General features: G+C 44.2%; 1 protein-coding gene across 1 annotated transcript; it reads right to left on the bottom strand.

The window, feature by feature from the left end:
• Positions 1 to 5,992: 5,992 nt before the first annotated feature.
• LOC116945030 (peptidyl-prolyl cis-trans isomerase-like) lies at positions 5,993 to 14,445 on the bottom strand. Its single transcript, XM_032959098.2, has 6 exons — positions 13,961 to 14,445; positions 10,242 to 10,272; positions 9,250 to 9,338; positions 8,588 to 8,684; positions 7,232 to 7,307; positions 5,993 to 6,813 (listed from the first exon to the last, which is right to left on the bottom strand). The coding sequence occupies exons 1-6, from the start codon at positions 14,027 to 14,029 to the stop codon at positions 6,681 to 6,683; spliced, it is 495 nt and encodes a 164-aa protein (XP_032814989.1). The 5' UTR covers positions 14,030 to 14,445; the 3' UTR covers positions 5,993 to 6,680.
• Positions 14,446 to 16,078: the final 1,633 nt, after the last annotated feature.

The raw sequence follows: 16,078 nt of genomic DNA, 5'->3' as shown, positions 1-16,078 counted from the left end.
AGCCCACCAGTTCAGTTTAGTTCCAGCTGCCTAAGTGGATACATATCTGCATTTTTCTGAGATGGCATCAAGAGGCTGCAAGCATCCGGCAGACACATTTTGCTAGGTCTGCGTCCAATTTATCAAGACAAGAGTGCAAAAGTACTCTGTGGAAGCATCTGCTAAGATATGTGAGGCCTACAAGGCATTTCGGCATGCCTGTCGGGGATCAAGACAAACCCTGGGCACCTCATTTCACCTGCGAGCAATGCAAAAAACTCTGGAAGGTAAGATGGACAATTGTTTCTCGGAATTTTATGTTATAAAATTTGTTGCTATTTTTTATTGTAAAAGTTTTTAATTAAAAAATGTTTAACAATTTTCAATGTTAGTGAAAACAGAAATAATATATGAAAAATATTGCGAGAATCTCGAACACATTAGTCATGGGTGAAATAAATGTATTTTTGTACGATAGTACAGAGGGGAAAAGAGAGCCATGAAGTTCGCTATCCCAAGAATTTGGCAGGAACCCACTGACCACTCAAGCAACTGCTACTTCTGCATGGTGGACCCTTCCAAACGTCGGACTGGAAAGAATGCACCTGCTATCACGTGTCCAAACCTTCCTTCATCCATCGCCCCAGTGCCACACTGCCATGAGCTTCCCGTACCCACTCCTCCGGAGAGAGAGCAGCCGTCTTTAGAAGAGAGCAGCAAGTCAGAGAGCGATGAAGACGTATCGTGTCGTTGGTGCATATTGGATCTCACAATCCTCGTGGAACCATAGACAAGCTAGAAGGCAGCCAGCTGGTGAGGTAGCGTCAACAATTGCCCGAGCTCGATGGTCCTCGATATATTCAGATGTGTTCCACTGATTTAATGAGTGCTTATGCGTGGGAGAACACGGGGCACCTGCAGAAAACCCGTGCGGGTGAGGGGGCAACGTTCTATTCCATGCAGACGCCTCCTCCTGGTAAGCCAGGGTATGACACCTCGATGTTTGTACTGTGTATCTTGAACTTCTTTCGCACCGTACGTAGCCAACCGTGCCCATCGATGGTGCGGGGGAACGACAACAAACTAAACACGAAAATCAGTTTTCAATCTACTGTAGATTGAAAAGTATGTAGCTCCCAGTGGCCTCCTAATATCGGAAGGAAGAGCGTTCCAGACGGCCGCAGAAGCGCATCTGAAAGCGCACGAAGCAGTGACCGTCTTTGTTCAATGGTTATCCAACTTTGTTCAATGGTTAGCCATTTTAGCGATCCACCAAACCCCTCCTCCAGTGCTGGTGGATACAGGCGTGCGCCACCAACACACTGCCAAGATGTTAACTACCTCGTCTGGTATGCAGGAAGTCGTGGGGTCGAAGTGACCCTGACGCTTGATGTATATTGGGAGTTTGCAATCTCTCTCCCCCAAGTCGTATAGATTTTTCTCCGTGTCCTCCGGGTTTTCCTTTCCCATTTTAGAATCATGCGTTTAGAGTATTCGGCTGCTATACATTTCCACATGATAAGCCATCTCGTTGAGCTATCATTTGTGGCCAGGTTGCTTCTGAAAAAAGCACCATAGCTCAGTGGGCCTTACCTGGTTAAATAAATAGTTTATGTCCCGCAATCAATTGTGCGGTGGTTGAACTCACGACTCTCGGTCCAAACAGGCAACTGGACATGCGGAGAGGTTTGTCCGTATCTCTGATACTTCGTAAGTCGAATATTCGTAAGTAAGAGGAGTCCCTGTAAAGTATTAGGAAGCAGCGTCGATATGCATTTTGGCTATAATCGCGGATAACTGCGGATAAAATGAACAGGGCTACGGAGTTTTTACGGACCCTGCAGGAGTTGTGGGTAATAAAATCGCAAATTACGAGTTCGACTATAGATAAGCAACGTCGGTCTCTGTAGATGAAAAATAAAAGCATTTCTTTACATATTCTTTGGGTCTTTCGGTAAAGCCACATAGATAGAAAAATAATACTGGTAAGAAACGTAGTGGACTGGAAGCCCAACCGGGATTAATTCACAGGAGGCAGGGGATTAATTGTGTATGTCTGTGGATGTCTGTCCACGTGGGAGGGGTGGGGCTGGGTGGAGAGGGGAGGGTAGGGAGGGGCTGGGTGGGAAGGGGCTGGGTGGGGAGGGGAGGGTGGGGAGGGGCTGGGTGGGGAGGGTGGGGAGGGTGGGGCTGGGTGGGAGGGGTGGGGCTGGGTGGAGAGGGGCTAGTCACCCTGTTGTGCCCTTATTTGGACTGGAAGCCCAACTGGGATTAATTCACAGGAGGCAGGGGATTAATTGTGTATGTCTGTGGATGTCTGTCCACGTGTATCCGGACATTTGGATATAAAAAATGGGAGGGGTGGGGCTGGGTGGAGAGGGGAGGGTAGGGAGGGGCTGGGTGGGGAGGGTGGGGCTGGGTGGGGGGTGGGAGGGGTGGGGCTGGGTGGGGAGGGGCTGGTCACCCCGTGGTGCCCTTATAAAATTCAACGTTTAACCTACTCACGCCGGCTTGTGCCCGCCCTCACAGTCGGGCATATTTGCGGAGTACACCACGCCGCCGTTGACCCTGGCCACTGACCGAGCAACCAACGTTCCTACCAGCCCCCTCCGCAGGAATGTGTTAATAAAAATATCACGTTTCGATCGCAACACAAGCAATTGTCATCAGGTAAAAAAATATCGCGGGAGAGCTGCTGAGGCAGGAAAAATACATATATATTTTTATTTTTTCCTGCCTCAGCAGCTCTCACCTGATCGAAACGTCGGGATAGTTTTTATTATTATTTTTCTATCTACGTGGCTTTACCGAAAGAACCAAAGAATATTAATTCCTGCAGTCATGAAAGCTAAGTCAAGATTTATTTAAACCATCTCAACCGCACTGCCTTCTGGGAGTACGCAATTACAGCAACATTGATTCAGCACAAACTGCCTTTTTTGCATATAGCGTCTCATCAGCGAGTGCAGTGCCTCTAAATTGTGTGCTGTTTTGTGGCTTACTCGTATCCACAAAACGACGAGGGTTTAGTAACAGGTAGGGTAATCTGGAAAGCAAAATCACAGGGGGGAAATCATACATTTGGAGTGTTATCTATAATAGTTTTGGGTTTTTTTTAGGTTCACAGTTTAAGCCAAAAAACCTGTATTATAAATCGCAGTCTCACCCCAAAAAAACTGTATTATGGATAGTACTATTGGTCGCGAAAACCTACGTTAAACTATTTGGAGTGTTCACTTTAAAAAATTGGTTAGAATCCAAACTCGAAAAATACTCGGGATATCTCCCCGAATACTTACAGATCGTGTTGGCTCTGAAAATGGAGCGTATGGTACTGCTACTACAGCCCAAGACTCGAGAGGCACACTCATGTACTTTGATATTTTTTAAAAAAAACTTCCTTAACGGTGCTATAAGATTACACTGGCTACGCCCTAATATATCCCTCCATTAACTCCCCCAACGCAACTACAACACCCAGGACAATCGAGCGGTACGTTCCTCATCACCTGGGCCCCAGGTGACAATGAGTCTCATAGCTACCAAGTCACACTTGGGACAATGCGGGCGTGTCCACAATCACACGGGCACTAGGCGACACGTGCATTCCAGCTGACTTATCACACTGCTGGAGTAGCTCAGGTTGGGGAGATCGGGTTACAACCGCTCCCCCAGCCCCGCATGACAAAACATCAGACAGCAGTGCCTATCCAAGCCAAAACGATCTGCAGCCTCCCCAGCTCCCACCGTTTTCAGTGCGCACCACACCGTAAGCAAACCCTCACCATCCCAGCACATTACTCTGCTACTCAAGTCACCTCTCACAGTACACTGCCTCGACCCCCAACCCTGCCAACACCGCATCCCCACGGTATTATGCAAACAGTCCCCCTCATCACATCCCCTGCCGTCTCTCACCAACACCTCTGAAGTCTTCAGCCACACCCTGCGCTTAAAAAGCGATGCAGGCAACACTATTCCACCGAGCCGTCCGCGATCCCTTAATCACCTCAATCTCTTAAAAATCCAGCCACTGGGGGTCGACATGTACACATCTGCCTTACTACCAGTCTGTCACCACTTGTGCAGGATGGGGACTGAGCAGATTCCCTCCCGCTTGTCATACAGGCATTGAGCCCTACCCACGGTGTTGCACAACTCCGTATCCGTAACAGAAAGATTCCAGCAGTAAAAGGTAGAACTGGTGTCGTTCGCAGGCGAGTTGCCGCACTTCGCAGCATCAATAGAAATTGAAAATTGACATAGTGCATGTACAGTTTTATAGTGTATTGCCAAAATTATATAACCAACGAGCTTAATAATGTTCATGTCTTCATTCAAAGGGCCCGTCTACTGGAAGTGAACGAGCTTGCGTGCAAGATCGAGGTAGCCAACTTGTCTGCAAGAGCAACACAATGCGCATCCTGTACTAAGGATACATTCACAAGTGTGGGACAGCACGAGTGGAAGGAAAATCACGGGTGTGGAAGAATCCAGTGCATGCACACGCGGAGGCACACGGTTTGCCGGACCAGGCAGACCTTGTTCCCAAATATGCTGGGTTGCGAGATGGTGTCAGCCGAAAGGGGCAGGTCTTCCCATGTGCAGAGCGTTATTACTTGGCAAGTACTGTACCGTCGGGTCGTTTTTTCTCAAGGTAAATCCAGTTTTAGAACTGAAAAATTTACTACGTCGGTTTTCTGAATGCTTGGTACTAGCAGCAGAATTCACTCACTGCCAGCAGTATGATCACTGATGAGATTTTTGTTAGTGTGGCACAGCTTCCTGGCATTAAGCCAACTACCATCCTTCAGAACATCAGAATTCAAACTTACATTAGTTGCAAATCCCAAGGCATTAAAATGGGCTGCCCCAATATCCTCGCATTTGTTGCAGCTTTCAATTCGGGCCGTTTCTTACAAAAGTGCCTTTCAAAAGTATACCCAAACGTTTAAAACAGATCTAGGTATAGGCACGTCTCGGTTAACAAGCATCGTTTTTTTTGCGAGAATTTACTGTAGCAAGCAATTTGAATGTAACCCAATGTGCTCCCAAATCGAGCAAAATATTTGCCTCGAGTCGAGACGGATCAAATGCATCCCATAGCGGCAGGGTCCGCCCCACGGCCCGCAGCTGTTTGCTTAGCAGATAGGCTCTGCTGTACGATTCCCACGCACAGCCAACACTAGGCGACGATAATTATCCAGAACGGTTCCAAGCCACAACTCAGACGAGTTCGTGGTGTGCGGGGTGTAAACATCGCCACGAGTAAGGCAAGGCCGCCGGGCATGGTACTGGCCACCCACCCATTGTGTTGCTGTGCCGGCCTTCATTAGATGTCCGTGTTTTGTGTTTCTTTCAAATTTAGCAATCTTTGGAAGAACGTAATTAACCAGGTAGGGTGTTGACTGTTGTATTAGCCGACTGTTTTATTACATTTCTAAGTTTACTAGGTTTGCTTTCTACCCGATGACGATCGCTTGCGTTGCAATCGAAACGTCGTATTGTTTAATTTCTTTCTACGTGACTTTACCGAAAGAACCAAAGAGTAGCTTCATTAGATGCTAACGAAGGGCACTTGGCCGGTCTGTTACGACTATAAACGGTTGGCTACGTCCGGTGCACGAAAGTTGTTCAACATACATTTGTCTTGGGGAGGGGGGGTGCCCGAGACGTGGAAATCGAGGGCTGTGTGGCTGAGTGGAGGTGATATATCAAACTAAAAGGAGGATTTTCTTGTGGTTTTTCATGGTGGTGTTACATTTCATTGCATGTTATAAATTCGTTAGTGGAAAATTTGTGGCTGAAACACAACTCTGCTTGTAACATAGGGATTCAATAGGAAATCTGATTATTTAACGTTAGTGTTCGCTTGCCGAGAAATGTTTGCGTACCGTTCGGACACCTGTACCGATGAAAGATGAACCCCGTTTGTATAACTGGTAGAGCCAAATGAACGAGTCACACCATCGCATGCAAACGCAAATACATGCGGTAAAAAAAGTCAAAAGTTATGTTGCCTTGATCTTTACTGTTCAAATCAGCAGTACAGAAACACAATGACATTCACTGTAACTTTTCTGAATGGGGAAAAGTAGGGTTACGGGATCATTAAAAAAGAACCACAACCAATCCAAATAAACATTCTTGCAGTGGACTACAACAAAAAAGTAGAAGCGATTATACTGCATGGCTACTTGCGTGGACAAAAAACGGCAGATTTGGCAAAAATGGCACGAGTTGGGGATACTTGAAAGGGAAAAAAAATCTCCAACATCAGTGTGACTAGCTTTGGACAAAGCAAAAAGTCTAACCTCTTGCCATTTGCACCATTCCACAATACAGTTAACACATTTCCTTGAGGTTTAAAAAAAAAAGCATAATTGTGCTACCAGTTCACAAGGATTGCGTAAATACATGTCCCAGAATAGCATACAACCATTTGCTAGCAACCTCATCCAAATTGCCTGTTCACATTCCCAAAGAAAATCCTGTTGGGGATTACTTCAAAACTAAAATTGAGTCAATTGATTATTAAATAGTTGTTTCAAAGGCCCAATTACAAATGACACAATTTTGGCAAGCGCAATGGATTTAGATGAACTCATTGAGTTCAACTAAAGATAAAGGTCTGATTTTGAACAGCCAACTCGTGCCATCTCACCACAATCTGACAAGACAATGGGGAGCTTTGGTTTGTTTTACAGTTCTCCACAGTCGGCAACGACAATCTTCTTGGACGTCTTTCCACTCGCCGCTCCATAGCTCTCAACCTTCTTGATGACGTCCAGTCCGCTTATCACTTTCCCAAATACCACGTGCTTGTTGTCCAACCTAGAAAGCACAACATACGTTTGTGACGATTGGGGGACCAGGGTGAAATAAAGCAAGCAAAAAATGCAGCACTAAATACATAAATTAAGGTATCGCATTTATAATTTTATGCAACGTACTCATTGTATAATGCTCAAAGTAAAAAGTAACCATGTTCAATTTGATGCTTTATGGTGTCAGCACAGGGCAGTGGAAAAATGCAAGTTGTATTTTACTTATACGCTCCAATGTCCATGCTTACCAACTTGCACTGACCAGGGTCGGTAGTGTATGGCAGTCATACCTTCCAGCTGTTTATGAGGACACTGGTGTTGTTAAATCTCGTTTGGTGTTTTATCATATACTTCATGTTTAGATTTGTATAAGAGGGACCCTTAAGTCTGTATATAACCATGCATGGAAAATGTAAGCCACTTACCATGCAGTCTTTGCAGTGCAGATGAAGAACTGAGAGCCGTTCGTGTTTGGTCCAGCATTAGCCATTGACAGGATGCCTGTAGCATGGATAGATTACAACAGCGAATATACCCACAAATTACAATACATAGAACAAATTTCAAGTCGGTACACAAAACACAAACTAGAGCATTATGGACCCACTTCGCTGTCACTGCTTAATATTACACGCTACATAAATAGAAGCCACACACTTGATAATAGTGTTGTACACTTGTTTTTGCAAACATGAAGATACCATTGTTTTAGAAAAATATGAGGGCATCATTTCACAAGTTTAAAGATGTTCAAAATTTGAGCAGCTGCAGCCTGACATGTAATTTTCCAATGGTTGCATTGCTCTGGTGGCCAGTAAGACATTACACCTCCAGAGGGCAGGACATACCCGTAAAATTAGCCCACTTAAACTTCCAACTCCGGTATTAATATCGGGTCCAGGGTAATCAGGGGGAAACTGGACAGTGCAACTTACTTTGGCCTCATCATTCAAATGGCAACCCAATAAAAAGTTCTCGTTAATATGGAAAATTATACTAACATCAGTTAAACCATTTCAGCTGAAACACGTCTCCTATGCCATTTAATGACATTCCAAGATGTCTTTCGTCTAAACCATTTTCAGCCACTCGACACTTATTTTCCAACTTAAGTGGAGGGGACTGAAAACGGTACCAAGTAGCCCAATAGTCATGTCGTGGCCAAACTTAAAACAATTAAAAACAATTTCTAGCGTGTATTAAGACTCGGGCAGGTCTTTTTAAAATGATTTTGAATTTGTACACATTACCATGCCATTATATTGACATGTAAAGGATAGATTCCAAGCCACTGGAAAAGGAGGGTCTTCCCACACCATGACCACTTCACCACTCTGGTCAATACAAGTTGAGGGCAGGGCAAAGTTAAATACAACAATTAATTCTGCCACACTGCCTTCTACTGCCCAACATGTAATCCTGCAGCACTTATAGCAAACTGATATGCTTAGGTCAGCCTTGATGCAGGCACTTTCCAAGATCAAACATTCTTCACTTTAAAAATCTTCCAGGCAATTTGGCCATAACCAAACCACATCTTAAGTTAAAGGTACAGCCCTGACATTGCTTGCTCACACCACTGCTGGCAGAGGACCACCACTAGAGAGCTCTAGAGCCATGAGGATATTTTGCCCAACTTTCTATGTAACCAGGCATATTGTAGGATGGAGGTAACCACATCTAACTGCTGAAAAATGCATCCCCACAGCAATCAAAATGGCAAAAAACATTATGAAAGGCACAGAAAAAAAGCTCTTTAATCAACCTAATCTTATTCTTACCCGGGCCCTCGTGCTTCAGCGTGAAGTTCTCATCCTCAAACTTGTTGCCGTAGATGGACTTGCCCCCAGTTCCGTTGCCCTTGGTGAAGTCGCCACCCTACGACGGAGAGAAACAGAAGCACTCCATCACAGCACTTCAGACAATCTACCATTCCCAAGACTGTGGTTGATAAGCTGTACAGCACTGACCCTCGCATATATCAGCAGCAAATTGCTGTAACCACGAGTTAGCACAACCACTACAGGGTGTTTGTTTTTGTGCTATAATTGTTGGTCGATGCACAAATTAATACTTTGACCTGGAGCACCATATAAAAAATATGGCCAACATGGAAACGCAATGTACTCGATATTGCAAGCTTGACCTGGTTAATCAATTCACCATATGGCTAAAGATTGCACAAAAACCAAAAGAATTCCACGTACGACTCCCACTGTTTTAATTCACTGCAATGATTAGTGCAAAGCACTTCAGGGATAGATGGGGCACTCAATGTGCACATTTCCAATCATCCAAAAACACCATTAAGAAACAACTCCGTTGTATAAAAAACTGTAAAAAAGCTTAAAATAAAATTCCAAGTAATTCCTAATGCTGACATTCAACCTAGCAAGTTGTTAATTCAGTCCTGTTCAAATCACTTGCCATTGGTAACTCTTACCTGGCACATGAAGTCAGGAATGACACGGTGGAACGTGGACCCCTTGTAGCCAAAGCCCTTTTCTCCAGTGCACAGAGCACGGAAATTCTCTAAAAGGAAAGGGCAAGATAAAATGAGGAATTAAAGCAGAGCCAAAACAAGAAAAACATCCAATAGGAGCTCCAGATAATGCAAGTCAAAGTTCCCACACAATGTACTGAAATTTCCTTCTGCAAAGCAAGTGTTTATTGTACTGGAGAACAGCCAAAACTGGCAGTGGGCCTACCATAAAGCTTACTGCAACAAGACGTCTAGATGTGCACCATTTAAACAGCAAATAGCCAGGCCCATTTCAAAACATAAAAATGCACAAATATTTGATGTTCATTAAAATTACAAACCCAACAAGTGAAATTCGACCCATGAAACCTTTTTGTAATGCAACCCCACCAGGTCAATATCGATCACTTTTGACGAATAAAATTAAGTTTTGCCCTAATTTGCATGTTAAAATCATCAGCTTACGTTAAGAGCATGCCCATTTGTACTTAAAGACTACGATAATTAAATGGTCATCCTTGTATTGCAAGGCTCTATGGAAAGCTCGCTTAAAAGTTAAATAGTTGGCAACACTTGTCATTTAAAAAGGATAAAGTTATTCAACTGCGCATTTGTTTCTCTGTTTAACTAAAATGTTTACTCGGGAACAAGAACCTACAATTGAAAGTAGCTAGCTTAAGGCAACAGAAAACATATTTGCAAGGATTCTATGCGGAGGCCATTTATTTTTGCAAAGTAGCTTGCACTCAACTCATGTACATCAACTACAGTAATTCTAAATGATTTCAATCAGTTTGTACTGCACCAAGATTTACTTTAACTCACAAGTAGTATTTTAGAACAGCCAAGGAGCAAAATTACATATAACATCTAATCTGACGTCTAATTTACCACATTTGCTAATGTACCACAACCGGAACAAAAAGCACAGTACTGTAACAGGCACAACTTACCGGCAGTCTTGGGCACAACGTCACCCCTCAGCTGAAAGGCAAACAAGAGGCACAAGACCCATCAACAAGGCAGCCCATGACAGTGTGCTGGTGTACAACGTTGCTCCTGAAGCTTACATTTGAAACAAATAGCCACACGTTTCACTTCGAACATAAATCACCGTACGTTCGTTATTTCACCCGATAACGCTTTAAAACTTAGTTGGATACTTATTTGCACGCTGAATTAGCTTCCTAAATATAATTTTGGTGATCATTACAAGTATTGGTTTCTGAATAACACTTACGTAGAAATATATCCACATTTATGAAATGTAATCAAAATTAAGACTCGGTGAGGAATCTCGCGAGTAACCATTCGTGGATAGTGAACATTCGATAAAAGCGCCGAACAGGAACGTTATTTACTGTAACCACACAAGTGCTCAGGGGCTCAAGACTTGGCAGGCCAAGAGAAAACATGAAGATTGACATTTATACGAATAGTAGGTGTGTATGCATTCCTTTGGGAACACTGGAGGCAAGGACAGTTTACTAAATTTTACTTTAAATTTCGGCGACGAAATTACAACCCATCGTGCCGTGTGGTGTCAAAACAATTGTATTGTTTTATATTAACAGAAAGGCTAAGGCATAAAATGAAGCGATCTTAATATCTAAAAACAATATTACCAATGCAGAGTGCGTAATACAGCACCTGAATACAATGCATTTTAAAATAGGAGACAAGTCTACAACACATTGCAATGGGCCCGTGCACATACCGTTATATAAAGGATTATAGTTTTAGGAAAAATCTGCTAGCATTTGATAAATACATGGTGGTTTTGTCCCTCCGGAACTTGAATGCGATAACATTTGTGGGGTGAGCTTGCAGAGATGACAGGGATGCAGAGATGGCTAAGACAAAAATGTGTCGATTATCACTGCGGTCAAAGAAAAATCTCAAAGACTACACATAATGGGCGACACCTTTGGCCAAAAACGGGTTTCCACCCGCAAGTCTTAAAACACTTTTTTTTTCCAGTGTGTACATTCTGTTCTGAAAATGGACGAAACCTCCATTAAATGTATAAAGTTAGCATTTGCTATAATTACTTCACCCCCCCCCCCACCTCTTTGAGAGTGTGGGTGCGGCCACACCGCCTTGAGGCAGTGGTAGAAATGTCACATGGACAGGGACGTGTCAAGACGCAAAACGAGCACCATCGTAACAGTGGCACCACTTTTGATAAATCCCAGCGCAACAGAGGGCTTATCGTCGACTCCCTCACCAGGATATGACCTCACCATCTTCAACAGCGAGCTAGCTGCAGCGCCAACACGCCCCGTACATTATGGTTGCCGATAAACGCATTAAGAATTTGAACAGTCCTTTTTTCAATAAACTACTGGATAACACCACAACCGTTAGGGGTGCTTTAACAATACTTGATCGCGCTGGTCACCGAGGGTTTACGGGCACTAACGAGTTGCGACTCAGGTCAGGTAGCCGGGAACCGACCCCGGCTTGCCTTTGCCAATGGCGCAGTGCACCAAGCAATGTGGTACTGCCACCCACCCGCCCATTATACTTGGCAATCGATATGTCGCCAATTCACTTGGGTCTTCGCGTAAGTGGCTTTGAACAAATGCAGAACACGAGCTAACAATTTATGGGGGCCAACACCTAAGGCCTCTTCGACTCTTGCAAAGTGTGGTAAAAATTGCATGCGTATGTCACTCCCACCTGCATATTTGAGCAGCAGTGCACAATCGACTGCAAAGCTACGTTTGTAAAATAATATGCAACCCGACTGCAATACTGTCGCCAATGATGGATTTCGTCTGGAATCCAATACGCACACCCCCCCCCCCCCACACGAAAAAGGCACACGGGGTCACGATCGCAAAAGACTTTGTGCTAGGGGATGGGGCGCGACCGCCCAATACCACAGCGCACGGTGTTGCAGCGAGTGACGTTGAGCCACTTCACCAAGACGCTCAATACCCTAGCGGAGCCCACGGGAACTGCACCGTGCCGGTCACCGTACAACGAATGGAAGGCCGGGGAGCGGCGCTATTCGATCTCTTCCCACCACCCCCCGCCGCGTAAAGAGACTTGCATTGCCATCAACGTCGCAAAAAAAAACACCGCAAGACTATAGGCAAGGCGAGAACGATCAATTGGTAGTCTGCAGTGGGATAAAGTCGAGGGTAAGAATCCACCCATTTATTCCGCCATATAGCACTGTGATATATAACGAATTGTTGGTAGCTTAGCCGATTGGAGAATATAGAGTTTATTGATAACATTGAGGTAATTTATATTTTAGTTTTTTTATTGGTTTACTATAGTGTTCATTATATACGCCATTAGTAATTATGGAATTTCGTCGTTCCGCCTCCACTCCCATGCACCATTTTGCCGCAATCCCGCGTGAACGTCGTTTCATTCGCGTGCTCACTGTGCAGTTAAAGCCGTCATCCGTGCTGTCATTCCCGACCGTACAAACTCATTCCCAGAGTTCTAGATATAAAGCTTTCGTGACTGCAAGGATCCACTCTTTACCCAATAGAACCAAAGAGTATCATTCCCAGAGCCCACCCCCCCTCGGCATCGCTCTCGGCGCAGCACGATTTGCTTTTGACGGAACAATTAGAATCTTGGGCTGGACAATAATTAACGCCTCTTCGAATAATAATTGACGCGTAATCTTAAAAAAAAAAGAGTGCAATTGGTAGTAGGAGTGTCTGGAAACGGAGAGATGTCGTCACATCCCCATTTCTTTAAATTATATTCTGCAACGATGTTTAGCAATGCGCTCCGTTGCCTTTACAAAGCACTTTAAATTTGTCCCTGTACTTCCAAGGTTTATAGGTTTCAGAATTAAAACTTAAAACATAGCCAATTTACTTTCGTGCAGGTTTTGGACGTCTGGCTTGCGTTTTAAGAATTCAGATTACACAGCCACGTATCAATTTGGAGTATCGATTAAGAGTTAGAGTTTTAAAAACGTTATTTCGGTTTGGCGGGGAAACGCCCCGAGGTATCAGGGAGGCCTATGGCCACATCTTTTACCGCGACTTAAGCCACTTTAAAATCGTGTAAATCTTTCTAAAAACATTAACGAGTAGCTGGTGCTCTTCCGCCAAGTACTGTCAACTGTGGGGTTATTCTAATACCTAATTTTTTTACTGAACATTTATTCAATAAAAAATGACAATGTATGGTCGCTGCGTCTTCAACCACGCGGCCGCCACAGGGCGGCTAAAGCCCACAAAAATCCCGCGCTCTGCAGAATGAGATTTCTTTTCTCAATGCAGTCTTTTAAAATAACAAAAACGACCTTAGAACGCTTAACAAATTCCTGCCCCATTTACAGCCCTACCCTGGCGTCTTAGAACGAGACCGCTAGAAAGATTTAATTTAAAAAAAACAATAATCAGGAACCAATATTTCAAATGCTCGCTATGGACGGGCCCGCCATGCGGAGCAATACAAAAAAAATCAACCAGTGCAAAAAAAGAAACGGAACATATTTACATTCATCAGGAGCATTATATTTTTAAAAGTTATAACTTGCTCAAATGTGGATTCATAATTAAAAAAAGCATTTTTTTTATATTTTAGCTCGACTGGCCTCATGGCCCATCCAAATGGCGGGAACAGCTCCCGGCAGCAGCGAGTCACCGCCACAAAGGAGAGAGAGAAAAAAAATCCACTTGTCATCCCTCACCTCCATCACGACGCGACCCACGGAAGCGCCGTCGGCGGTGAGGTCGAAGAACACCTGTTTCACAGCCATTGTAATGTTAATTTGAGTTTCCTTGTCTTTGTTTTTCACCCACACTTAAAACTTAGGAGGTGGAAATTAACGTTGCAGCGGCGGTTGAAACAGCAGCGGCAGCAGGGACCGGAGACGGCGGAGGAGGGAGTCGTCCGCGCCGCGCCGCCTTTATACCCTGAGACCGCGTTACAGCCCCCCCACCACCACCACCACCTACACGATACCACTCCGCCACGAAAAGTAGGGCGGCGTGTTCACGCGCACATTTACAATGCACCAGAAACCAACTTAATTAAATCCTAGCAGCATCATTTTGCTTTAACGTTACATTTAACGACTAATTTAACGTACGGTAACGCCGTGTCTTTGTTAAAACAGCATTTATGTGTGAAGAAAAAAAATAAGATGCAGCGTTTTTTTTCTATTGAAAAAACATTTTTTGTGTGTGTGGATTCCCCTGCATTTGGGTTTGGGAAACCCGTTAGGCTCTAAAGGGACGGCGTATCCTCGTCCCCTCGCACAGTGTACACAGGAGGTCGTGGGTTCAATTCCGACCCTGACGCCTGCAGCTGCTGCTGCTGCATATTTGGAGGTTTTGAGTGTGTCTCTTTCTCTCTTTCTCTCCCCGTGGTCGCGTGGAGTTTCCCCCTCCACATTTCGAATCGACATCACCATGCATTTAGAGCATTTGGCTGCTGTAAATTTCCACACGATAGGGGGCCGTCCATAAATGACGTCACGTAATTTTTGACCCCCCCCCGCCGCCTCGTGACACGGCGTCACAAAGTCAGACCCCCCCCCCCTCAAATATGACGTCACAAACATATGCCCCCCCAAAAAAAATATATAAAACATGCTTACAATCCCAATGAACTAGACTAACATTCTCAAGTTCTACATTCCAGTTCAGCTATGTTAAATACAGTACTGTAATTTTAAATCTAATTCTGTACCAAACAATTACTTTGAAGTTCACAACGGTACTATTTTAATGGTAATGTCAGCAAAAGTCTTCTCGTCTTTCCTGCAAAGGGGTCATGCTCACACGTGCACAGTTTATATATTGTACAGTACCTTAGGCATGAGCTGTTTAAATTGCCGTTTAAGTAAATTCTGTAAACTTACGTTTACAGCGTGTGCCCTGATATCCTGCTCACTTCTGAATCCAGAATTATTAAGAGGTATTGACTATCCAGTGATAGTGTTGCCCTGATACAAATTTATCTGATGGGGGGTGGGGTTTAGGCAGATTTTTGGAAAATAACCACGTTTTCTGGTGGGCCTCATTGGCAAGCTTGTGGCCTGTTCGAACTTACACTTCAAATGATCAGAACCGTTTTTCTGTAAAAGTCAACAGCGGTCATACCAAGAAAGGCTAGTTTGTCTCCTACAGAGCAGAGGGTGGTCCAGATGTCTTGTGATCACCATTTAATTCTCTAAAACGTAAGTTTTGTATACCACCAATGGGTGTGAAAGCAGAAGTTAACAAGCAAAGGGGGAATATGTAAGGGGTAAATTAATTGGGGGTCACCAGACATCTGGATCACCTTCTACAGTGCATTCGTATGGGATTCTTGCTTTTGAGTCAGGACTGAATGGCAATCAGCACTGCCCATTTCTCTTTTCAGGATGTAGACACTTTGAAATGATCAAATTATACTTTATAATTTTTGTACAAGCAACTTGCACATACAGTACTGTATTTTTTTACAGCCTCAAACGGTTCCTGTTAATGCCATTAAGAGATTGGGGTAAATATTACTGATTATGCCTACTAGTTTTTTTTGCTGTGGTTAATTTTGTGTTAATTGGATCATTTCTAATGGGATTTATAGGCCTGCCAACTTTCACCATATTCCCCAGTTGCCAGTCCAGATTTACAGCTGCGTCGTTGTCATCACCGTCTCCCAACACCCACAGAGAGGGCTTAAATCTCTCTCTCTCTCTCCTTGGAGAGTGGGCTGGCCACATTCCACGCTGCTGAAAAGTCGCTGCGTGCCCTGCCACTTACGTGATTTCCACTGCAGACTCCATTTTTTCAGCTTAGGTCTTGCGGGGAAACAAACG

The sequence above is a fragment of the Petromyzon marinus genome, chromosome 22, assembly GCF_048934315.1.
Source record: "Petromyzon marinus isolate PM22_M1 ecotype Great Lakes invasive population chromosome 22, UKy_Petmar_22M1.pri1.0, whole genome shotgun sequence".
Lineage (NCBI taxonomy): Eukaryota > Metazoa > Chordata > Hyperoartia > Petromyzontiformes > Petromyzontidae > Petromyzon > Petromyzon marinus.
The sequence above is the reverse complement of the archived record's forward strand: the minus strand, read 5'-3'. Positions and strand labels throughout refer to the sequence as shown.